General features: G+C 38.2%; 1 protein-coding gene across 6 annotated transcripts in view; it reads left to right on the top strand.

The window, feature by feature from the left end:
• APC (APC regulator of WNT signaling pathway) overlaps window positions 1-23,662 on the top strand; it is a 97,354-nt gene extending 73,692 nt beyond the window's left edge. For 4 of the 6 annotated variants that reach the window (XM_054053428.1, XM_054053431.1, XM_054053429.1 and 1 more), the window contains 9 exons: window positions 1,581-1,685; window positions 5,333-5,455; window positions 8,392-8,770; window positions 9,957-10,052; window positions 10,938-11,077; window positions 12,468-12,545; window positions 15,000-15,116; window positions 15,798-16,012; window positions 16,419-23,662. In XM_054053428.1, coding sequence (XP_053909403.1) covers window positions 1,581-1,685; window positions 5,333-5,455; window positions 8,392-8,770; window positions 9,957-10,052; window positions 10,938-11,077; window positions 12,468-12,545; window positions 15,000-15,116; window positions 15,798-16,012; window positions 16,419-22,983 — 7,818 coding nt within the window. In that variant the 3' untranslated portion in view covers window positions 22,984-23,662. The remainder of the gene's footprint in view (window positions 1-1,580; window positions 1,686-5,332; window positions 5,456-8,391; window positions 8,771-9,956; window positions 10,053-10,937; window positions 11,078-12,467; window positions 12,546-14,999; window positions 15,117-15,797; window positions 16,013-16,418) is intronic. The other 2 variants (XM_054053430.1, XM_054053432.1) reach the window with 1 other exon arrangement.
• The last annotated feature ends 2,273 nt before the right edge of the window (window positions 23,663-25,935 follow it).

Raw genomic sequence — 25,935 nt, forward strand, 5'->3', positions numbered from 1 at the left:
GTACAAGCACCGATAACGGTGTCATTTTGTGCGCAAAGACAGAGAAGGTGACTTTTAAAATTACAGATCAGATTTAAAAGAATAGCAACACTGTGTCTCTTGCAATATTATGTGAGTTTCGCTTTCTGAGTTACTTATTCACCATAACTGAACATACGCTATTACAAAAAATGTTACCCAGCATTTTCACTTTTGTCATGTTATTACTATGTCTGATACTACTGTGTTCTTTGACATATTGTATTCCTTTAGTTAAACCATCTAGATTTCCTTTTTTAAGTTTATCCTTAAATTTCACCACATTTATTTATCGTTAGTTCCTGGTTTCTGAAATTCTCTTCAGCATTAAATATTTTCTGGGTTTGAGATTCAAATTAGTCTTCATATGAACAAAACAGAGCTAATGTGGCAGTGATCCTGTATGAGTTTGGCCACCAGGTAACTTAAGAAGTTTCAGTGCATGTACATTGGAGAGAAATACGTTTCTGTTCAAAGTTAAAGAGAAATTTTCATTAAGCAAGATGAGGCAGACTGTGGTGTCGTAGGCTGTACTGCTCAAGAACATTGCAGAGCCACGTGGAAATGGAGTTGTATAAACCAGGTGTAGTAAAATAAATTATTTGAGAGGGGTACAAGGGTGTTGTCCGTTGAGATAGTAGCCATTGAGTTTGAAAAATGAGATTTGGCATCAAAGCTAATACTAAGAGGATAGTTGTGACTAGGAGGTAAGGTGATACCTTTTCAATTCCAAACTTCAAGCCACTGCTTGGACAGGATAGTTTGTGCCTTTCTGAAAATCTGAAACATTTTAAACACATCAGTATGTAACGGGAGATACTTCACACACTTTGTAACTGCTCAGTTATTCTGTGTGCTCTATGAAGAAACTGTATTTTAAGGCCTGATTTTCATGTTGTTCTCATCATCCCTGACAGTGGCAGGCACACCAGTTTAATTTTCCTTTCGCTATACAGAAGATTTGGTCTCCTGAAGAAACTGAAACGTCTGTACCAGCTTGCCAGACCAGTTGAATTTATTTTGATAAGATATGATTAGGTGGATCAGTATCCGGTTATCTAAATTTTATTTGCGTCGAAACAGTTATTCCTGCAGTTTGTCCTTTAAAATTCAGAAGGATTCTTAGAGCACAGATATCCTTCTGTTCATGCAGAAATTATTTGTCTCGGAATGAGAAGCTTAATTGAACTGTGCCTGCTGTAGTCTCCAGTAAATGCACGGATCACGTGACAGTGCAGAGGAGACAGTTGTTTGCTCCAATTCTGTTACATTTCTGATAGCGATGTGAGCACAGCTGGTGGAAAATGGTGTTTCTGTGTCTCAGAGCAAATCCTTTGTCTTGCAGGGCTATAATCCTCAGAGGACATGCTTCACTTTCATCTTGCAGTTTTTTGAAGACATTCAGTCTCAGCTGTTAATTATTGGGTCTAAGGGTTGTGAAATACGAAGTACTGTGGCTTTGTTGAGGATGCAGCATTGATGCGTTCACAGTCTAGAGAGTGTTGAATGGTAAAGCATACTTCATTTCTGTATGTAACCTCATAAATCCTTACATTTAACAGAGAGCACCTCAGAGCAAGCATGATGCAGGTTCCCATGATACAGAGAGGCAGAACGAAGGTCAAGGAGCAGCAGAAATCAGCATGGCAACTGGCAGTACTGGTCAGGTAAATTGATTATTTTGTTTATTGGTAGTATAATTAAATATTCAAAATGTGAAATGCTTACATATTAGTATATACCTTACGGTGTTTGTATGCCTGCTTATTTTCAAAAGATACTCGGCGCTTTTTTTTCTTTTGATCTACGTGTGTGAAATTTCTTCTAGTTATGGAAGAAATGTTTTAATAAGATGAACTATAAATATTCGATAATGCAGGGAGCATTTTTCTTTTGTTTAATGATTAATGAGCCTGATGCTATGAAGGAGGTAAAATACATTTTCTGTTGTCATTCTTGTTGCCATAGGTGAACCGCAGTATTAGAAATATGATTTAATGACATATGATTTAATTATGGAAAAATAGTCACTTTAGAAATTATCACTGAAATAGCCGTGATTTTTAAAGAAGAGGAGAACCAAATGGCACGTTTATCATTAACGTTTGTTTAATACTGTTTTAGATAAAGCTTTGAAACAGTATAGTATCAATGAAATGATATGAAAGAGGGCTAAAGGGTTAAACGCTTCTAAATAATCTTTCATTGCTGTTCATTTTATTAGTGAAATATATTAGTGGAATATTTTGAGGGATACATTAAATTCTTGTCTTTAAAATTGAATATTTATCAAAATTTATTACTTTTCTTTGGCTAAAAATACTTTGATTTATTTACCATGTGCTAATGATTATTCCTTTCATGATTTCCAACTGTAGCTGAAACATTCCCTCTAGTGATTGGGGTTCTTAAAACTTCATGTTACAAATGTAATAGTCAAATTCATATGCAAATATTTTTGCTACTTCAGGAAAGTAGAATCATTTAAATCCTTCTGAAAGCTTCTTGTACAAGAAGATTTATCAGGGGTTGTGGTTTGGCTAGAATATAGCACTTGATGAAACATTAAGCACAGCCCGTAATTTTGCTTTGAAATAAGTTTTATCACCATTTGGAATTAAGTTCTGTCGGCCATTTCTGAGCAGTCGCTTGAAGCTTTGATTCTAATTCTTACGACAGCTTTATTGTTTGGGAAGAAAATAGTTGAGTTCTTCTTTGGGCTGAAAGCATAATTAAATAATTGAAGCATCGTGGCTGTATCATCCATCTTCAGTGTTTGAATCAGAAGTTATTTTGGACGACAGATATTTTACAGGGACAGAAGGAAGAAGGGGTTGTCATGTCTTGGCAGGCTGGTGCAAGTGGGAGATTCATTCATACTTCGAGGTTTCATGTTGAGAATTTGTGCAATTTTGAACTTTGTCTTATAAAATTGTGTAAACCACACATATTCTTTCCTTCTGGAGATGGATGGATCCAGGGCACTGAAACTGTGTTAAAAGAGACATCTGGGGACTATTTATTTTCAGTGCAAGTCCAGACAGAAGAAGTTTAGTAGGTTGGATATAACGTTTAGTTCTGATAAATCAGCTCAATGTATTTTGAACAGTCGCTATTAAAATGAGTGCAAAAAAACAGTTCTAACCAAATCATTTGGTTCTAATTGGTTTTCTAGTCACAGAAACAATGTTTATCAAAACTCTGTCAATTGAATCCAGGATTTTTCAGAATTTGGTTATGTTGGTTTTCTGCTTCATCTTTCAGCTTTCTTCTCTTTTCCATTACACTCACTATTCTGCTGCTGAAGTAAAATGTTTTTTCTTTACTTTGTTTTGGAAGTTTCATAAACTTAATCAGTAGGATTGTCCGTTTTGTTAAGAAAATGTGCCACAGAATAGAGTAAGCTACCTAGCTGACAAAGTGAATAGCAAGCACAGTAAAACAATCTGTGACAGTGAAGTATAAATGGAGAAAACAAGATGAGGTAGACAGAGATTTTGAAAGAGAGGGTTCTACACAAGGAGGGTGCACGTAACATCCCCTTGCTGTTTTCTGGTTTCTCAGGTGAACAGCTACCCGCCTTACACTAGTTCTTTCACATCATTCTTTAGAAAACAGTAAGGTGTACTTGCGTTTCATATGGGGGTCCTGGCATCCTCCAAGTACCAATGCTACATGGCTCTGAACAAGAGAGTTATCTGAATCACAGTTCTGGCGAAACAGAAGGAAAATTGGTCTTTTTCTGTCCACGTCATGATGAATTTTGATAAGTGGTGCTCCAAATTTAGGTCATTTTTTACCTTCTTGAATAAAATGATCATACTGAACCCAATAATGGAGAATTCCAGCATATACGTTATATTGAACATGACCTCCAAGTGTACTTTGAGGTCAAGATGATAAAAAGGGGTTGCTGAGTGTAAAAAATCTGAGAGTTCATTCCCACACTCCCAGCCCTGCAGATTATTTAAGTGGATAATTGAGAAGATCTAGTATCATTTTCATTCGAAACTTTTAAGGTTTTTAATGTCTGCTGTACTCAATAAAGAAAAAAAGGGGCTTCCTTACATAGGAAATACATGTTAGAATAAAATATGTGAATTTAGGTCATTCTGGTGATAGGCTTTTAGCATAACAGTTATTCTGGAACATGCATGAAATGTTCTGGATTCAGATGCAAGAGTGAAATGACTATAACAATGTGTGTTTAAATATCCCAGTGTAAATAGAATTTTTTCTGTCTAGACAAACACTGCATGAAGTTATTCCTACCTTTAAACTAATAGTCACTTTCAGCTTCAAATTTAAGATGTTGAACGGTATGAGCAGCAAATACCCAGAGAGAAATATTCTTCTTACTTTATGGTGTTATATGTACTTGTGTTGAAAAAAATTATAGTTGTTGATCCAGACAGCTTTGTTTGCAAAGCAACATTTTTAAGCTAATAGTTTTACAGACAGACTTTAGCTTTTAGCTTTTGTAGAGGATTAACAAAAGACTGACAATTAACTCAGTAAAACAGTGTTCCACTTTTAAAGGTGTTTGCTCTTCATATGTATTTTTGAATTCCCTAAAGTGAATGGGAAGGGAGGGACATGGTAAGGGGGCCGTCACAAATAGGAGGCAGAGAAAAAGAAAGAAAACAACAAAAAAGGATAAAAAGCAATGAGAGTGAGTGGATAAAAATGGTAAAAAAAATTGTTTAAATGAGGATAAAGATGCTAATAACTGGGTCTTCCTACTACAGATAGTAACACGCTGTTGACAATTTCTAGGAAAGTTGCAGCAAATAGTCTCAGCATTATTTTATAGCTTTTAATTAAAAAAAAAACAGATTGATCCACTCATAATTTGCTTTTATTATGGATAAACTCAAGCAGGTTACCTTGTGCAGATGAATCGCTCTTTACTTGTTGGTTCTTGCATTCATGATTGTGTTCTGAAGAAGTGCAGACTTGTATTATGGATCGCATAGGAATAACATAAAAGATGAGGCTGTTTTTTTCTCTCTCTAAAAATTATAATTCAGTTTATTGTAAAATCCACATCTTCTTGGTGAAAATAGTAAATATAAAATAATTCAGTTGAAAATACATTCTTTTGAGAAATAGTTTCAGGGAAAGTGGTTAATAAAACCCAGTTTAACAGTGACCTCCAAGTTGTGTCAGGGCAGGGAGGTCCTAACTTAACAAAAGTAAGTTGACAGTTCATTACTGTCAAAACGATTTCATGATCCAGTGCTGAAACTGAATTAGGCAATAGTTGTTTTTTCACCCACTTTGTTTTATACTGAATTGTTGCTTACATTTGTAGGGTTCTGCTGCTCGAGTGGACCACGAGACAGCCAGTGTTATGAGCTCTAGTAGTAACTATTCTGTTCCTCGCAGACTGACAAGCCACCTGGGTACCAAGGTAACCGAAGATTACAAACCACAGGTCGCTAATGCTACATTTTTACTAATACAATAACCTCATTGTTTCCACCAGTAGTACTAATATTACCTAAACAATCTGTCCACACATAGTAATTTTATGGATTTTTAGAATATTTTTTCAGCTTTTAAAATATACGCACAGGAATCCTTTCTTTTACTTACTGATGATCAGTTAGGAGCTGTTACAGTAAGGAAAAAATCATTGTTAGAAATAATTTGCATATCGGAAAGGCTTGTGATGTTGATTTGTCATCCATGATGAGCGAACTAATCCTTTTGAAAGAAGTTCTTCAAATACTTCTCTAGAGTCCAAATTCATGAAACAGATGCGACTGTTAAGAAATTAGAGAGGGGAAAAAAGTTATTATGTAAGCCCTTCACGGTGTATTCACAAAAGACTGCACAGAGTATATGTGCAGCATGAAGAGAGGGAGGAGGAAAAGGGCAAATCTGTAACACAGAACTGAGTTAATGAACCACTGGAGTTTGTCCTGCCTCTGGAATCAGCGGTAGCATAGATGCTGTTGAGGATGTGCTGGGCGCAGGCTTCTGGTGAGCAGGGCCAATAGTATTAACTACTTTGGGCCTTAAAACAGTGTTGTGACATTGTCATTTCAGTCCTGCTCTGTGTGCGTGTACCAGATGGGCGTGACATCAGCTCGTCTGTCTACAGGCTTTCATGGCAAACTGTAGAATTCCCAAAAGCTGCAAACAGGGGAGCCCTGAAGGCAAGGAGAGGGACTGAGTGTGGAAGGACACCAGCAAAGAAATAGGTTGAACTGTGTGTGCTGTGGGATAGGAAAAGCTTAATATTAATGCGTGAGAAGAGGGAAATTGGTAGAGATTCTAAATAAAAGAATGCATTTGCCGATGTTGAAAGAGACATGTCTGTGGGCAGTGTATGTGTACAGGGAGAGGTACACAGACAAATACTTTTTTAGTTTTTCCTATACTGAATTTGCCACAACCTGGAGGCTGGATTTTGGTGGCTTCTTGAGCTTTATTCTCTGACAAAAACTTTACTTCTCGAGTCTCCATAACGCTGGACTGAAGCTGCCACTTGAAATCCCAGTCAAGAGGCATGCATAAAGCAGATTAAATTTGCTCTCCTTTAAGAATCCAAGTGGTTTGTTTTAATACTCTGTTTGATTTTTCCCCGACCAAGAAGACAGGTTCTCCAAACCAGGAGGCTAGGCTGTCAAAAAGATGGCTCCTAGACCATTTCAATGAATTTTGCATGTGATCATACGTTTCACAGATTCTAATAGTTCTGTATTGCTTCAACAATCGTATAGTATTTAGAGAAGTGTGTGTTAACAGACTTGCTGCTTAGTATACCCGCTGCTATCCAATTTTTTAATGACTTGGTATTTGTACTCGTCTTCAGGCACATCAGAATTGCGTCTGGAGACACTAAATAAAGTCATTCCCTGGTCTGGTAACCAACCAATGCAAATACCTCATTATTACTTGAAAGCATTGTCTGTTAGTCCAAAATCTATTTTCTTCCTTAATTGGTATATTCTACAGAAACACACATACTGCTGCTTTACACTTCCCTTTGATGGTTCCTTTATGTTGTGCTTTGATTTTGAATGTTCCTATTTGGTTTTCGTTAGGAGTCTGAAGTTTCTAGATAGTATGTAAAAATCATCCTCTGCATCCTGTTATTCTACTGAACGTTCACTAGAAGAACCAAAATGGATTTCTTCTGTTAAGTTATTATTGAAGCATACAGGATGGAAAGAAACCAAACAATTCATTGACCACAGTATTACATGACAGTGGGAATTCTTCAAAAATTGCTGATTTTTAATGAGAAAGTTGATAGCTTCCAGTTGAATATGAAGTGCTTTGTTCTCTTGGCTTGAATTAATTTGACAGATGCTCCATATATTATGTATACATTACATGAGCATTTGTTTGCTTTACTGGTTTTATCCCAGTAAACTTGAAAAAGCATTAATTTGACTCTTCAGTTCTGCGTTTATTGTAAATGGTCTGGTCCATATGGAAGTCAGTCACCCTAAGACAAAATTATCAGTTTGAAATAGTGTAGCAGTTGAGGCACGGACTCCATTCAGGGTCAAAACCAAAATCACTTTATTACATGCAAGCAAGGCTTTATATACCGTTATCTGCCTCCTTAGCATATACCCCAGTGATTTTCCACTTCTAAGGTTCACAAAGCTGCAGCAATTCAGCATAACTCTACTTGCTACAGATGAGTCCTTTGTCTCCATGTTTTCTCCTCCCGCTTAACTATCTCACAGTTTCTTGCTTACTGTCCCACGGTTTTCTGCTAGCGAGCGTAAGGACATCGGCCGTATTGTCCTGCACTTGCTGGTGCCCTGTATGTGCAACGTCATGGGCTGTATTGTCTTCTGCACGCGTAGTGGTGGAATCTTCTGCGCCTACAAAATAGTTTTAAAGGAAAACTTTAAAATACATGATGTATGATTTTTTTAACACAATGTCAATTAAAAATTTGTGTAATCATCTTTTGTCTAGATAATTGTATTTAATGCTACATAACAAATAGTTTTGCACTGAAGAGCATCTTTACATGACAGTGTATTACATAGTGTGTTTTTTGAGACAGAATTAATTTTAAATGTATTTTAGATCTCTCAAACACTTGCATTACCATGTTTATTTAAGCTTTTTGCGTAATGGAAATGTAGAAGTCTCTGCCATAGGTGTTGTAGATTAATATATTTACAACGACCACACACTTCTTCTAGCCATTGAACCCAGAAGTCAAATTTAGTAATATTTTGAATGCTGAAGTATTAACAGGATTTCTATAAATAGCAAAAATCTTGTGCTATTAAATAAGGTGGGCTTGCTCATGATTACCATTTAAATTTCATTTTCATTTAATTTAATATTTATGTTTTTAATGTAACTCTACTTTTAAAATCATTTGACCTGCAGGTGGAAATGGTGTATTCACTATTATCAATGCTTGGTACTCATGATAAAGATGACATGTCAAGAACATTGCTAGCCATGTCTAGCTCCCAGGACAGCTGCATAGCCATGCGTCAGTCTGGATGTCTTCCTCTCCTCATCCAGCTTTTACATGGCAACGATAAAGACTCTGTCTTGTTAGGAAACTCTCGTGGTAGTAAAGAGGCCCGTGCCAGAGCCAGCGCAGCACTGCATAACATCATTCACTCCCAGCCTGATGATAAGCGAGGCAGACGGGAAATCCGCGTGCTCCATCTTTTGGAGCAGATCCGGGCTTACTGTGAAACATGTTGGGAATGGCAGGAAGCACATGAACAAGGCATGGACCAAGACAAAAACCCAAGTAGGTTCTGCAAGCTGTATAAAAATGTTTCGAGGATATATTGGAAACAGTGAATTTACAGAAAGCACTGCTTTAATGTGACTTGTTACTGAATGTGAGTTTTCTTTTATACACGTGTGTATCTGTCTGTGTACATTTTTAAAAGTTGAGGCAGCATTAGGGAATAGTGTCTATTACAGGTATAATACCCTATTTATAAACTTGTTATTTAAACCATAGACCTTGTTGTGCTTTCCAGATAATAATTTTCTTGTTTTATATTTATAATCTGTAAATTAATATTGACTGTCTACTCATTCTGTTTTACATTATAATGGATAATCAAACATATCTAAATAAATAATCCCACGTTGCTTTTCATGCAGATTTGTTTGGGAGATAGCACATCTAGTTTAGGAGAGGGACAGAAACAACAAATTAAATCTATTCAATATATTCAATATGATGTGAATCTTTATTTCCACTGTTGCATGTAAGAAATACTTCAGTGGTAAAGTATGCAATAAGTGAAGGTGTAAGTGAATAGGAGTTTTCTCAGGGAACAGATAGAAAAAAGATTTAACCTTCTGGATTGTTCAACTGGTTTTCTGAATTGAGGGTGTTTGGTAAATACAGGCTGGCGGTGCCTGTGACAGAGGCAGTGCTGAAATCAGAGGGCTGCGTCGTGAGTTTGGGAATTCACCACAAGAACCACTTAGCAGAGTGAGGCTCTGAACAAGACATAGCAATGCCGCTTATGCATTAGCCAGAATCTAGCTCACAAAATAATGGAATTAAAAATTTCTTGGTTATGAAACAAATAATTTAATTAACCATTTGTAAGGACATAACAAACGAAGAAGCAACTTCACATTAGGTGGTGAATATTTAACCATATTGATTTGTTTGACTAAGATTATTAGTTATTTTAAGTAACAAGATAATCAGTTTTGTACTGGCAGTCATATTTCTTAATACATACATTCAAGAGTCTCCCTGATTTCTTTTTCAGCATCAAATATATTCCTAGTACACATGTGTGTTAGTAATATTGTTAGGTAATTGTCTGTTCGTGGATTACTGGGAAGACACAAACCCTGAGCCAAATTGCAGTTGATTTATCTTAAGGTTACATTCACTTTTGGAAAGCTTTTGATCTAGACAAAATCACCTAGGAAATACTAATTGTAACCTATTTCTGGATCAGTGCCTGCTCCAGTGGATCATCAAATCTGTCCGGCAGTGTGCGTTTTGATGAAACTTTCATTTGATGAAGAACACAGGCATGCAATGAATGAGCTTGGTAAGACCAGATGTGTTTTTCTGACTGCCTTTGAGGAGCTTGCTGGAAGCACTGACACTCCTTCTGTACCTCACTGGAAATGTGGCTTTTTTTTACTACTAGTTTTAACAGATCAACAGCTTATTTCCAATTAAATTAACCAGACCATTTCCCAGTGGATAAATTATGATGTCAGTTACTTTTTTTCTGACATGAATTGTGAGTTTTGGAAATATGTCCCTTTTGTTGGACATATTTGCAATTTTAGAAGTATTGAACTTAAGAGTGGAGATTGCTTTCCAGGGTGGGAGGCATTTTGTTGATGTGAGGGTTTTGGGTGTGGTTTAGGGGGGGGTTGTTTCTGTTGGTGGTGGTTTATTTGGTCATGAGTTTGTTCTTGTTTAGCAGCCTGAGTTTTTTTTAGTCCATGCCCACTAAATTCTAAGCATACAATTTTTCTTCATTCGCCCTTTTTCATTATTAGTGAAGATAAATATGTGTATTTTTCTCAGAAAATAATTTTCAGTGCTAGTAATTAAGTCAGTCATTTCCAGATTTACTAAATAGCCTTTTATGTAACTGGTGCAAGTTCATCAGTCAAACATGATTTTAACTGGGCAGAATTAAAAGATCAGTGTGCTTCTTCCTTCCTCATAATTCCTCCTGTTCCCAGTTTACCCAGAAATCTCAATGTCATGCTGTCATACCTTGCAGCTGCTGCAAAGCACAGGATTCAAGATCCAGATTCAGTATTTAATAACTTATATACCTTTCTGAGCCTTCTGTTTTTCAAATGTTTGAGACTTTTTCCATATGTACAAGTGCAATTTCCTACTTGGTGTTTATGTACTGTACTTGTGACATTAGAGTACAGATATTTATTTTCTTATTTGTTTGTTTCTAAAGGAGGTTTGCAGGCCATTGCTGAGCTCTTGCAAGTGGATTGTGAAATGTATGGGCTTACAAATGATCACTATAGTGTTACCTTAAGGAGGTATGCGGGAATGGCTCTGACAAACTTGACTTTTGGAGATGTGGCAAACAAGGTGAGAGTAGAATTTTAAACATACAGTAATTAAAGTTCATAGCTATGTTTGAATTGTAGTTCTCAAAACGGGTGATTAAAACCTCCAGGTGAAGCTCAAGACGAGTTCAAAATACCTGTCATTCCATCCTGTTCCTGACAGTCAGAATCACACAAGTATAGTATCAAGTCTCAAATTACTTTTAATTTGTTGCTGGAAGTAAGGACTTTATCTACTGGCTTACTTTTTTTTAATGAGAGTTAAATTAGCATAGCACATAATACCTGCAGCCAGTGATTACGGTTAATGAATGATTTTTCTGAGAATGTTGAAACTAAAACTGCTAATTGAGTCAAATTTTGTAAAGGTGTCAGTTATTTAACGAAGCTGTTACTGTCATAACATTTTGCAAACCTTTTCAGGCTGGAGCTTGCTTTTAAATATTTGGAGCATATCTGGGTCATAATGGGCACTACTTGAAATTCTTACAAGAGAAAATAGGTTCCCTGATTTCTGACAAGTATGGTTTCAAAAGATAGAAAGTTGTAATAATTTCTTGTCCCGGAGTTTACCAAGCTATGGATTTTGAAATAACTTCACGCTAGGAAGTCTTTTGTCTTTCTGCTCTAGAGGAAAACAATCCAGGAGTGAATGGAAATAACAGGCTTCATATAACTTGCTTTTGTTCTGAGATGTAGACAAGAGTAAAGCATAAATCCTAGTGGCAAATGAAGTGCTTCACAAAATATTGGTTTTTTACGTGATCAGTCAGTAAATACTGCAGGGCTGGAGTTACTGGGTTTATAGCATAAACTAAACTACTTGGCGATGTAAATATACGTACTGTCCAGGTGACAAGTGTTACAGTTCTAACACATACTTTGTTTTTGAGTAATTTTTAATTGTTCTTAATCGTGATTTCCAATGTGGGCCTTAGTTTTTCATTTGCTGTTGTATTCTTAAAAAGTAGTTCTTCAAATATCAGAAATGTTGTTATATTTGTGTCAGTTTTACGTATAATGTTTTTCATCCTGTGTTTATCTGAAGTAAAGATATGATCATGAATAGACAGTAGGTGACACACTGCTAGCTCACAGGTGATTTTTATCTGTTGCACAGTAAAGAAGACTTCTAAGGTAGTAAAGTTCCAGATAGAATCCTAGGCCTGTTGTTAAAACCACAAAATTTAGCACAATTTTAACACTAATATATTGTCCAAAACAGAAACTGACTGTTACACTTCAGTTTTTAGTAGTTATGAACCAAATATTTATAGTTTGCAACATATTTACTAATTTTTACTGAACTTGAGATATGGTTAGTTTAAAATATCAAAACACTGTGCAGAAGCAAGCCACCTTGCCTGTCACTTAATACTATTCACTTCCTTTTTAATTCTGAATCCTAACAGGCCACGTTATGTTCTATGAAGGGCTGCATGAGAGCTCTTGTAGCCCAGCTGAAATCTGAAAGTGAAGACTTACAGCAGGTAATGTCCTCTTGACATGAAATATTTCTTTAGCTACAGCGTTTCCATCATTTTGCATCATTGCATTGTATTACAGTACTGTATTTCTGCTCTCCTTGCATAATACTTACCTTCTATCTACTCATGTGGCCTCACCACTAGTTATTTTTATACTTGAATTCTGTCATCTTCAGGAAGTCCTAATGTGCTGTCCTTGGTTGGCCTTCTGTTTTTAGTTTGGTTCTCTCTGAAACTTACTTCATCCCAGCCAGATTTGGAGGGGGAGGGGAGTGTTGGTAATTGCTGTTCTTACATGGTCTTGTTTGCCTTGACTTTGGTGCAAAGTTTGTACCTTTTCTCATTCTGTAAATTATGAAGTACAACCTCCTGCTTGTAAAAATGCTTCACCATGGGTCATATTTTGCTTTTTTACCAAAGCACATAGATGGGCTGTCAGACACACTTTTACGACCCTGATTTATTACTGGAAATTCAGTTTTAAAGATAAGTTTGAGCTATCTTAGATGCTCTTAATTTGGTTTACTGGTGGTAATGTTAATGAAATGAGACTGCCTAGAGGGTTAGTACCATATTGTGGCTCCTCCTACAGCTGCAGGAAATAAATAATGGGGGAATAATAGTACAGAAGGCTGTATTTCAAGAGAATCTGCATTTGACCTAACAAGCCATACATATAACTAGTCTCAACACCAGCACCTCTCCAAGAAGCTTTCAAAGTATGAGCAAAGAGTTCAGTGGGACATCTGAGTGTGTCTTCAAAGAGCTCCTGCTTTGTAAGGAAGACAGCCTGAAAGTAAAGACTTTAGGAAGTGCTTAGGTGATTCTGAGAGCTGGGAGTGCTGTTCTTCATTGCTATGGAACTTGATTGAAATTATTAAATATTAGATTATAATCCATTTCAATAAATATATACTGTAAACAAAATGGAACATATTTTGGAAAGGAAAACCCAGTTTTCTTTGAGTGAATAATCAAAGAACAATTTTATGTAAAATTTGCTTTATCTCTTAAAACCCTGTTCACAAAATCGTTTCTCCACTAGAGGAGGAGCTCGCTGTCCACAATTGAGAAAATAATTAGAATTACAATAGAGGTTATTGGGTAGACTTTCTGATTTGGTATTTTGGTAAATATGAAGTATATTTAGTATTCTTGAAAAGTCAGTCACTGACACCTCAACATGCGGTGTGTCTCCCACCACTGGCACGTAGATGCCCATCTATAAACACACACACAGGGAAGTCCCTCGCTCAGGAAAAGTTAGAAGTGGGATTAAGTAAAAACATGGGACAGACTGTGCTGCTGGTATGTCAGCCAGCCAACTGTTCAGATGCAATTGTGCCTGTCTGCCACCTTATTCCCTGTGTTTTCCCAACGTTGGACCTCCCAGAATAACCTATATCTATCCTTTTTCCTGCCTTTAGAACCTTTGTGTCCTCCTATCTCATAATAAAACTTATGTGGTCTTCTCCTGGATCCCATAAAGTGTCCCACATCCCTACACCGGGACTTCTGGGCTGTGTCACACCTGAGGCATGGGGCTGCTGGGAGAGCCCTGGCCAGAGCCTGGGCAAGATGCTCCGTCCTCTGAGCACTTCCTTTGGGTTCCTTTTCACCTCTGTGCCTCTGCGCTTTTCAGGGTGAGATGGCTCCAATGGTGGGGCCTGGGAGCCACCAGGACAGGATATTACTGGGTTGTTCCGTCTGCCACTGCCTCCCTGCACTCCCTTGTGAGTGTGAGCAGGAGAGCATTCATCTTATAATCTAACAAGCTTACACACTTCTGTGACAATGAGAACATCCATAGGTAAAAGATTTCTATATCAAATCTATTTCACGAGAGTTACTGTGGCCCATAAACAGGTGGAGTTTAACATGTAACAACTGACTGCTATAGAGGCAGTCTGTCTTGGTCTAGCTGCTGACAAGGACATCAGCTGAGGGGCTACTTAGCTTCTGTGGATAGCTATCCTGATTTTAAGGGACACAGTGTATTTTTAAGACTTCAAAGAGCTTTATAAACATTAATCCAAGTAATTATACTATCTGAGAGACAGGCAAGTGTTATTGTTCTATTTTACAAGCAGAAAAGCTGAGAAGAAGATGATATAAATCTCCCCCAAGTTTACATAATTCTAATGCAGGCATCAGAGCAGAGCACAAATCTGAATTTTTGAACGAATTTTTCAACCAGTGTGGAAAGCAGGGAAGCTGACTTGAATTCTTCAGTTCAGGTGCCCACATGCAGAAGCCAGTACTTTTGATCAAACTTCATGCTGAAATGTTAGAGCAGTGTAACAGGTGACACAACAAAAAGCAGATTTTAGCAAAGGGCTAGTTCAGTAGCTGAGCATGACCACTGTTAATTAATTTATAGCATTCCAGGAGGAAAATCGGATAACCTGATAAAGAAGTGGCTATATTGAGATGTTATTTTTCTTTTATGTTTTGCAGGTCATTGCAAGTGTGTTGAGGAACTTGTCATGGCGAGCAGATGTAAATAGTAAAAAGACCCTAAGAGAAGTTGGAAGTGTGAAAGCATTGATGGAATGTGCTTTAGAAGTTAAGAAGGTAACCTGTGTAAATGATTGAGATAAATCTTAGAGAGATTGCCTGTATTTTACACAAAACACAAATAATGTTTCCTTCTTTGATAAAAGCAGTTGGTCAGGTATTTGGGTTGTTACGGATCACTTGCTTTGAAGGAGAGAGTTGCTTTGGTTTAACATAGCAGCAGACCACTATGTAGTGATGACATCTCAAAACTAGTATTTCTCTAATTTTATTTGTGAGGGTTGACAGCTTTTGCTCTTCAGTTTCATGAGCTGTGGTGTTACAGTAGCCTTTTTTATAATTTTGCAATTTAAAAAACCTCTTTTGAGTTAATGAATGGATAACTACCACTTCTGTAATTGTCCAGATATATTTCTGGTGTCCGAACATGACTCTGTTCCCTCCTGAATTCCCTTGCCAGTTAGTCTTTGGGCCTTTTTTACCATTATGGCAGTAACAAGTTTTGTGGCACGCATTTTTTGAAAACTTTGGGACCATCAATAACAAATCGATAGCTGCAGGAGGGAGGGAGGCCAGCGGAAGCATGAACATGTACACCGCTACCTGCATCTGGCTTAGCAGCCAAAAAAGCAGGAATTGTAATAGACATAGCTCCTTGAAGCTAACTTACGTATTTCTGGGAGGTGGTGATCCATAGTTGCAAACTTCTCTAAGTCTGTCATTTTGTTATTTTCCTAGGAATCCACCCTAAAAAGTGTTCTGAGTGCCTTATGGAATTTGTCAGCACACTGTACTGAGAACAAAGCTGATATATGCGCTGTTGATGGTGCTCTTGCATTTCTAGTCGGCACGCTGACGTACCGGAGCCAAACAAACACTTTAGCTATCATAGAAAGTGGAGGAGGAATATTGAGAAATGTTTCCAGCTTAATTGCTACTAATGAGGACCATAGGTGGGTATACTTTTTCTGAAAATCTGTAGCAGTTCCATGTGTATATTTAGCAGACAGTTGCTATGACTGAGTCTTAATGTGAACACATGTATTAAGTATAGAAATCAAGTACAGTCCATTTTTAATGCATTTGGTAAGGCAAGTATTTCATTTACATAACAGGACTACGCAAACAGGTTAATACCTACTGCTCTTAATGATGAACTGTACTAGAAGATAATTATTCATATTTGTAATAGGATTTGATTAACATTCAGGTGAAAGCTAGAGGAAATTTGCACTGCAGAATTCATGATTATCCTTTCTAAGGGCAAAACTTGTCTAGCATAAATAGATTTTGTCGTGCTTTGTGTTTTATCCTTTTATGGCCACTTACTGATATTTATTTTCAATTACTTAACACCAGGCAAATCTTGCGAGAGAACAGCTGCTTGCAAACCTTGCTACAACACTTGAAGTCACACAGTTTGACAATAGTCAGTAATGCATGTGGGACCCTGTGGAATCTTTCTGCACGAAACGCGAAGGATCAGGAAGCTTTGTGGGACATGGGAGCAGTCAGCATGCTGAAAAACCTCATTCACTCAAAACACAAAATGATAGCAATGGGCAGTGCTGCAGCTCTAAGAAACCTCATGGCAAACAGGCCAGCAAAATATAAGGATGCCAACATTATGTCTCCAGGGTCAAGCTTACCATCTCTTCATGTCAGAAAGCAAAAGGCACTGGAAGCAGAATTAGATGCTCAGCATCTATCAGAGACTTTTGACAACATTGATAATTTAAGCCCGAAAGCATCTCACCGTAATAAGCAGAGGCACAAGCAAAATATGTACAGCGAGTATGTGCTGGACTCCAGTCGGCATGATGATGGTATATGCAGGTCAGAGAGTTTTAATGCCGGTAATATGCCTGTGCTTTCACCGTATTTAAATACTACAGTATTGCCTGCCTCCTCCTCTTCTGGTAGAGGAAACTTAGAAAATTCTCGATCTGAGAAAGACAGAAGTCTTGACAGGGATCGAGCAGTAGGTTTAAATACCTATCATCCAGCTGCAGAGAATACCGGGAACTCATCTAAGAGAATAGGAATGCAGATCTCTACTGCTGCAGTTCAGATTGCCAAAGTTATGGAAGAAGTAACAAGCATGCATATCCCACAAGATGACAGAAATTCTGGTTCCACTTCTGAAATGCATTGTTTGGCTGAAGACAGAAATGCCCCCAGGAGATCAGCCACTGCCCATACTCACTCAAGTGCGTACTTTCCTAAATCTGAGAATTCGAGCAGGACGTGTCCTGTGCCTTACGCAAAAATGGAGTACAAGAGGGCTTCAAATGATAGTTTAAATAGTGTCAGCAGCAGTGATGGCTATGGTAAAAGAGGCCAAATGAAACCTTCCATTGAATCTTACTCTGAAGATGATGAGAGTAAATTTTGTAGTTATGGTCAATACCCAGCTGACTTGGCACATAAGATTCATAGTGCAAATCATATGGATGACAATGATGGAGAACTTGACACTCCTATTAATTATAGTCTTAAATACTCAGATGAACAGTTAAATTCTGGAAGGCAAAGTCCCTCTCAGAATGAAAGGTGGGCAAGGCCTAAGCATATAATAGACGATGAAATGAAACAAAATGAACAAAGGCAGTCAAGGAGCCAAAATGCAACCTACCCCATGTACAGTGAAAGTGGAGATGATAAACATATGAAGTATCAATCACCTTTTGGACAGCAGGAGTGCATCTCTTCCTTTAGATCAAGAGGATCCAATGGTTCAGATCAAAACAGAGTAGGCTCAACTCTTGGAATGAATCAGAAAGTAAGCCAGTCCTTGTGCCAGGTTGATGATTATGATGATGACAAGCCAACCAACTACAGTGAACGTTACTCTGAGGAGGAACAACATGATGAGGAAGACAGACCAACTAATTATAGCATAAAGTACAATGAAGAGGAACATGTCGATCAGCCTATTGATTACAGTTTGAAATACTCAACAGAAGTTCCTTCTTCTCAGAAGCCATCTTTTACTTTTTCAAAGGCTTCCTCAGTGCAGAGCACTAAAACTGACCATATTTCCTCAAGCAGTGGGAACACGTCGGCCCCCTCAGCTAGTTCCAAGAGACAGAATCAGCTTCACCCGAATTCTGCACAGAGCAGAGGTGGTCATGCACAGAAGACTGCCTCCTGTAAAACCCCTTCTATTAATCAGGAAACTATACAAACATACTGTGTGGAAGATACCCCAATATGTTTTTCAAGATGTAGCTCTTTGTCATCTTTGTCATCAGCTGAAGATGAAATAGGTCGTGATCAATCCACATGTGTGACAGATGCTAATAACACACTACAGATAGCAGAACTGAAGGAAAACAGTGGCGCTCTGTCTACAGAAGGTGCAGCAAGTGAAATCACATCAGCATCACAGCACATCAGAACAAAATCCAGTAGACTTGCGACTTCTAGTTTGTCTCCTTCTGATTCCTCTAGACATAAAGCTGTTGAGTTTTCTTCAGGTGCCAAATCTCCCTCAAAGAGTGGTGCACAGACTCCTAAAAGCCCACCAGAACATTATGTGCAGGAAACACCACTTATGTTCAGCAGATGTACTTCTGTCAGTTCCCTGGATAGTTTTGAAAGCCATTCAATTGCTAGTTCAGTTCAAAGTGAGCCTTGCAGTGGGATGGTAAGTGGTATAATAAGTCCCAGTGACCTTCCAGACAGCCCGGGACAAACAATGCCTCCCAGCAGAAGTAAAACACCACCGCCTGCTCAAGCAGTTCAAGTAAAAAGAGATGCAGCTAAAGGTAAAGTACCTAATGCAGAAAAGAGAGAGCCTGGTCCTAGACAGGCAGCTGTAAATGCAGCTGTTCAAAGAGTTCAGGTACTGCCAGATGCTGATACGCTCTTACATTTTGCCACAGAAAGCACACCAGATGGCTTTTCTTGCTCATCTAGCCTGAGTGCTCTGAGTCTTGATGAGCCGTTTATACAGAAAGATGTAGAGTTAAGAATAATGCCTCCGGTTCATGAAAATGAACATGGAAATGAAGCAGAACCTGAACAGTCAGATGATACAAAGGATAACCAAGAGAAGAAAGCTGAGAAGCCTACTGAAGCAGAAAAAGACATTCTGGATGATTCTGATGATGATGATGATATTGAGATTCTGGAAGCATGTATTATTTCTGCAATGCCAACAAAGTCTTCACGTAAAGCCAAAAAGCCTTCTCAAGCATCTGCTCCAAAAATACCTCCTCCTGTAGCCAGGAAACCCAGCCAGCTGCCCGTTTACAAACTTTTGCCTTCACAAAGCAGATTGCAATCCCAAAAACATGTGAGTTTTACACCGGGAGATGATATGCCACGGGTGTATTGTGTTGAGGGTACACCAATAAACTTTTCAACAGCTACATCTCTGAGTGATCTCACCATCGAATCGCCCCCAAGCGAGTTGGCCAATGTGGATGGTGTGGGGACGGGAGCAGAGGCAGAGGAGTTTGAAAAGCGAGACACCATTCCTACAGAAGGAAGAAGTACTGATGACTCTCAGAGAGCAAAAAGCTCAACCATGACTCCCCCAGGCCTCGATGATGACAAAACAGAAGAGGGTGATATTCTGGCTGAATGCATTAACTCAGCTATGCCAAAAGGAAAAAGTCACAAACCTTTCAGAGTGAAAAAGATAATGGATCAAATTCAACAAGCATCTTCATCTCTAAGTAACAAAAGCCAACCAGAAGGTGAGAAAAAGAAGCCAACATCACCAGTAAAGCCTGTTCCCCAAAATAATGAATATAGAGCACGTATAAGAAAAACCACAGAGCTTAAAAGCAATGTTAATAATGAAAGAAGTTATCCAGAGAACAGAGACACAAAGAAACAGAATCTTAAAAACAATTCAAGAGATTTTAATGACAAATTGCCAAATAATGAAGAGCGTGTAAGAGGAAGCTTTGCGTTTGATTCCCCTCATCATTACACACCTATTGAGGGAACTCCTTATTGCTTTTCACGGAATGATTCCTTAAGTTCTTTGGATTTTGACGATGATGATGTTGACCTTTCAAGGGAGAAGGCAGAATTAAGAAAAGGAAAAGAATCAAAGGAAACAGAAAGTAAAGACTGTGCTAATCCACAACAGTCTTCAAATCAGCAACCGAGTAACAGGACACAAGTTTGTCAAAAACACCCAGCAGGCAGAAGCCAGCCTAAAACTTTCACTCAGTCAACTAAAGATATTCCAGACAGAGGAGCAGCTACAGATGAGAAAATGCAGAATTTTGCTATCGAAAACACACCTGTTTGTTTTTCTCGCAATTCATCTCTTAGTTCTCTCAGTGATATTGATCAAGAAAACAATAACAACAAAGAAGGGGAACCTGCAAAACGAACTGAGGCCCCTGATTCACAGATGGAATCAAACAGACCACAGACTTCTGGTTATGCACCTAAATCATTTCATGTTGAAGATACTCCTGTATGTTTCTCTAGGAACAGCTCTCTCAGTTCTCTTAGCATTGACTCAGAAGACGATCTTTTGCAGGAATGCATTAGCTCTGCCATGCCTAAAAAGAAAAAACCCTCAAGAATAAAGAGTGAAGGTGAAAAAAACAATTCCAGAAGTGCAGGTGGTGTACTGGCAGAGGGTTTAACACTGGATCTTAGAGAGGTACAGAGGATGGATTCAGAACATGGTTTCTCACCTGATTCAGAGAACTTTGATTGGAAAGCTATCCAAGAAGGTGCAAATTCTATAGTTAGTAGCTTGCATCAAGCTGCAGCTGCCGCATCACTGTCTAGACAAGCTTCATCAGACTCTGACTCTATCCTTTCATTAAAATCTGGTATTTCTCTAGGGTCACCTTTTCATCTCACCCCAGACCAGGAAGAAAAACCTTTCACTAGTAATAAAGGTCCAAGAATTCTTAAGCCAGGAGAGAAAAGTACACTGGAGTCTAAAAAAGCAGAATCTGAAAGTAGGGGAATCAAAGGAGGGAAGAAAGTATATAAAAGTATAATCCCAGGAAAAGCTCGCTCCAATTCAGAAGTTTCAAGCCAGTTGAAGCAACCACAACAGACAAGTGTGCCTTCAATTTCACGTGGTAGGACAATGATCCATATTCCAGGAGTTCGAAATAGTTCTTCAAGTACTAGTCCTGTTTCCAAAAAAGGTCCCCCACTCAAAAACACAAACTCCAAGAGTCCCAGTGAAGGCCAAAGTTTGACTAGTTCTCCAAGAGGAGCCAAGTCATCAGTGAAACCTGAGCCAGCTCCTGTAACTAGACAACCATCGGGGTTGAACCAGAGTGGATCAAGTAAAGGACCTTCTAGATCAGGTTCTAGAGACTCGACTCCTTCTAGACCTCAACAGCAGCCATTAAGTAGGCCTCTGCAGTCTCCCGGCCGAAACTCAATTTCCCCAGGAAGAAATGGTATAAGTCCTCCCAACAAACTGTCTCAGTTGCCAAGGACATCATCTCCTAGCACGGCTTCAACTAAGTCTTCAAGTTCAGGTAGAATGTCATATACATCACCAGGCAGGCAAATGAGCCAGCAAAACCTTACAAAGCAAACTGCCTTACCTAAGAGTTCCAGTAGCATTCCAAGAAGTGAGTCTGCTTCCAAAGGGTTAAGCCAAGCTCTCAGCAGTGGTGGATCAAACAAAAAGACTGAACTATCCAGAATGTCATCCGCCAAGTCTAGTGGAAGTGAATCTGACAGATCTGAAAGACCTGTTCTTGTTCGACAGTCAACTTTTATTAAAGAAGCTCCAAGCCCAACTCTAAGACGGAAATTAGAAGAGTCAGCTTCATTTGAATCTCTCTCTCCTTCCAGGCCTGATTCTCCCACGAGGTCTCAAATCCAGACCCCAATTTTAAGTCCATCTCTTCCTGATATGACTTTATCCACTCATTCAACTGCCCAGACTAGTGGTTGGCGAAAATTACCCCCTAATCTGAGCCCTTCTGTAGAATATGATGGGAGACCAGCAAAACGTCATGATATAGCTCGTTCTCATTCTGAGAGTCCATCTAGATTGCCGATCAATAGGTCAGGAACATGGAAGCGTGAGCATAGTAAGCATTCCTCATCCCTTCCTCGTGTAAGCACTTGGCGAAGAACTGGAAGTTCCTCCTCAATTCTGTCCGCTTCTTCAGAATCCAGTGAAAAGGCAAAAAGTGAAGATGAAAAGCAACATGGAAGTTCTCTTTCTGGACACAAGCAAAGTAAAGAAAGCCAAGCACCAGCAAAAGGTACTTGGAGAAAAATAAAAGAAAATGAAATTCCTCAGATAATGAATGATCCTCAGCATCCTTCCTCAAGTGCCGCAAACGGCTCCGATTCCAAAACTCTTATCTATCAGATGGCACCACCTGTCTCTAAGACAGAAGACGTGTGGGTGAGGATAGAGGACTGTCCAATTAACAATCCTCGATCTGGAAGGTCCCCAACTGGAAACACTCCCCCAGTTATTGACAGTGTTTCAGAGAAAGGGGGGGTGAATAGTAAAGATTCTAAAGAGATTCAAGAAAAACAGACCCCAGGGAATGGAGGTGTTCCTGTTCGTACCGTTGGGTTAGAAAACCGTCTGAACTCATTCTTTCAGATAGAGGGTCCAGACAAGAAAGGCACTGAAACAAAGCCTCTACCGAACAATCCTGTTCCTGCACCAGAAAATAATGAAAGTACTGTAAGTGAGCGTACACCATTCAGTTCCAGTAGCTCGAGCAAACATAGCTCTCCCATTGGTGCTGTTGCAGCAAGAGTGACTCCTTTCAATTACAATCCAAGCCGCCGGAAGAGCAGTGTGGACAATAGTTCTGCTCGGCCTTCACAGATACCAACACCGGTAAATAACAGCACGAAGAAGCGTGACTCCAAGTCTGAAAATCCGGACTCCAGTGGAACTCAGAGTCCTAAGCGTCACTCTGGCTCTTACCTGGTAACTTCTGTTTAAGTGCAACAAATAAGACTGTATTGTATACAGCAGCAATTTAGAAGTCTTGTTTCAAATGAAACTAAAAGAATGGGGATTGAATTTTTTTGTCGTCGTTTTTATTTGTTGTAAATAGATTTGATTCTTGTTAGAGTGTCCTTGTTCCAGAAGCCATATTTGATAGTATACTTTGTCTTCACTGGTAATATTTTAGAGGAATACCCGATTGATGGTTTGGAATAAAATTGCTAAGGCAAGTATATTTGTACAGTATGTTTAACATGTATTTAATTAGCATCCCATCCCATAATCCTTTAAATATTGCTTGTCGTTGAAATCATGCAACATTGCAGGTAGAGGTGATACGGTCATCTTGCTTTATCGATTATTTCTAGGTTACAGACTGACTAAACTACATCAGGGAAGAATTAGTATTATTTATGCAAAAAAAAAAAAAAAGTATACTGTTTTGGTATTTGTGAGTCCATCTAACCCAATCATGTGGCTGTGAAATTCACAGTAATATGGTTTCTGCTGAACAAGCTTTCCCAGCCTGCTTTTTCTGCATGAATGGAACTGATGGTTCATGTTCTGAAGTAATGATTAACATTTCCGTGGTCACATAATGTGCATAGATAGTTATGGTGTAATGAGTTACACTTTTTGTGCTCTGAAAAAAAAAAACAAAAAAAAAAAGAAACTGTGTAACTGTAAAACCCCGAACAAAATTATTTTACCTGAATTAGATTTTATCCTAAAGTAGGTAGAGGTTTTTTTGCTATGCTGTAACTTGTTGTATATTCTGGTATTTGAGGTGACATGGCTGCTCTTTTATTAATGAGACATGGGTGATGTCTCAACAGAGACTAAAATGAACATTTCAGAATAAATTATTACTATATGTAACTGGTGTGTGTTACTTCTGCATTACATAGAAATACAGTATTTTGTTTTGAGATGTCACCATATAATGTGTTGTTAACGCGCTTGCATTTAAGGCCTGATCCGGCAGAATCTTGCGCCTTCCAATATTCTTCTTCCTTATCACTGGCAGGTGGCTGTTGTGGGATGCTCACAGCAGCTGCGGGATCGGGCCGTAGGTCTTCTGTAATATATTTGTAATTGAGACAGTTTCACACATCTCAGGTGCATAACAAGGCTCAAGGCAGGGTATTTCCAGTAGCCAAGCAGAACAATTGTTTTCATGACTGCAAGCCTGAAACAATATTGTATGTATAAAAGTAATATTTGTAAAACAGAAGATTTTTTTTTTTTTTTAATTTGGGGATAACATAGAATGTGAAATAGTGACTATAAGATAAATTTTAATTCTACTTGAAATCTTCATGCATTTTTTAAATTTATTTTTTAAAAAATATGAAGGGGATAATATTGCAAGAATCCAGTGGCAGCAAGAAATTTGTTATCATAGGTGAAAAACAGTTTTGCATACAAACCAGGACATTTGCTGCCTCAAGCCTTTTTGATGCAAATATGGTTTGTGCTAGAACAATGCCAAAAAGACAGATTTGTGCTTTAACAATATAAATGTAGTCTGAATTTAGATGAGAATTGGTTTAAAGTAGAAATATGAGAGAACAGAACATTAACCATTCTGTGCATGGCAGAACCCACCATGAACTGGCGTGCCAGTTCCGTTGTATCTCAACTAAAGTCTTCTAAAGTTAGCATTCTAAGTAATTGATATTCAGGATTCAAAGTGCCCTCATTTCAGGAAGCCCTGAAATAGAGCAGTTTACCTTTATGGTAGCTTTAACACAGTTGCAGAGTGTATCACATCTGTGGCTTTGCTACTTCATCTGATATTAAAAGGAATCCGTTTTTATCTGGAAGTCACCATAGGACATGCGGTTTCAGATCAGAGTTGAGATACTATCAGCAGGCAGAAGTCAATTTAGATAAAAGCCAATACCAAAAATACCTGTTTGGCAGAAGTGGTATCTTATTTGTTCTTTTGTTCTTTGCTTCCTGTCAGGTTTGCTTAGAGACGTGCAGTGTTTCTGTGTCATCTGGTGAAATCTGTTAACGAGCAGCACTGCTCGTTTTAGGTTTGAAATATTCTGCACGTAGCATCTTCCCAAAACTTCTAATGTGAATATTAGTGTCGCTTTAAAGATGGAATAGAGACAGAGATTTTGTGATCTGTTCAAAGTCAAGGCTTCCTGTTGGAGTAGAATAGAGGGCTCCATCCTTGAGTTTAAAAATGCAAGACCACTTTTCTCGTAAATGATATAATTTTTTTGTTCTGGGCTTTTAACTGTTAATGTGAAGATATACTACGTAATCCAAGGTAGTTGTTTTAACACTGGCTTTACATCTTTGTGCTGTCAATTGAGAACTTGAAGGTTAAGTAATCTCAGTAAAGAAGTTCTGATCTCAGTTTTATAACTGAGGGGTTAAACTAATTAATTGTATGCATATCAAACACCAGAATGTCTTTGAAAATTGTAGTGGCTTGTCTAGTCTTGGAGATGCTTTGTGATCATTATAATTGGGAAGTTTCTCTTAATGCCCTCATAACTAACCTATACTTGTAGCAAAGACAGATGAGAGAAACTTTGCAACTATAACGGTAGCGATTCACTAAAATATGCTCCCCATGGGAGTTGCTAAATTTCCATTATAGAAATTTTAAGGAGAGGTTTATGAAACATCTCATAGGGATGGACTATAGTATATTTCATATTGCCTGTGTGCAGAGATGGACCTGGGTGATCTTTTGAAATCCCTTCCAAATCTACATGTCTCTGATTCTTTAGTATCCACTAAGAGCCTTTTAGAATATTTAAAGACATCGGTGATGTTTGATTTATGTTAGTGATGGGGATACAAACTTACATTCTAAGCTTAACTATTAAAACTGATCCCAGAAATAGAAAATAAAAGAACAAAAAATGAAAAATGGCTGTGATATGGATATTTGGTCCTGGATTTTGTTAATGGTACTTAGAT

The sequence above is a fragment of the Cuculus canorus genome, chromosome Z, assembly GCF_017976375.1.
Source record: "Cuculus canorus isolate bCucCan1 chromosome Z, bCucCan1.pri, whole genome shotgun sequence".
NCBI classification, from domain to species: Eukaryota; Metazoa; Chordata; class Aves; order Cuculiformes; family Cuculidae; genus Cuculus; species Cuculus canorus.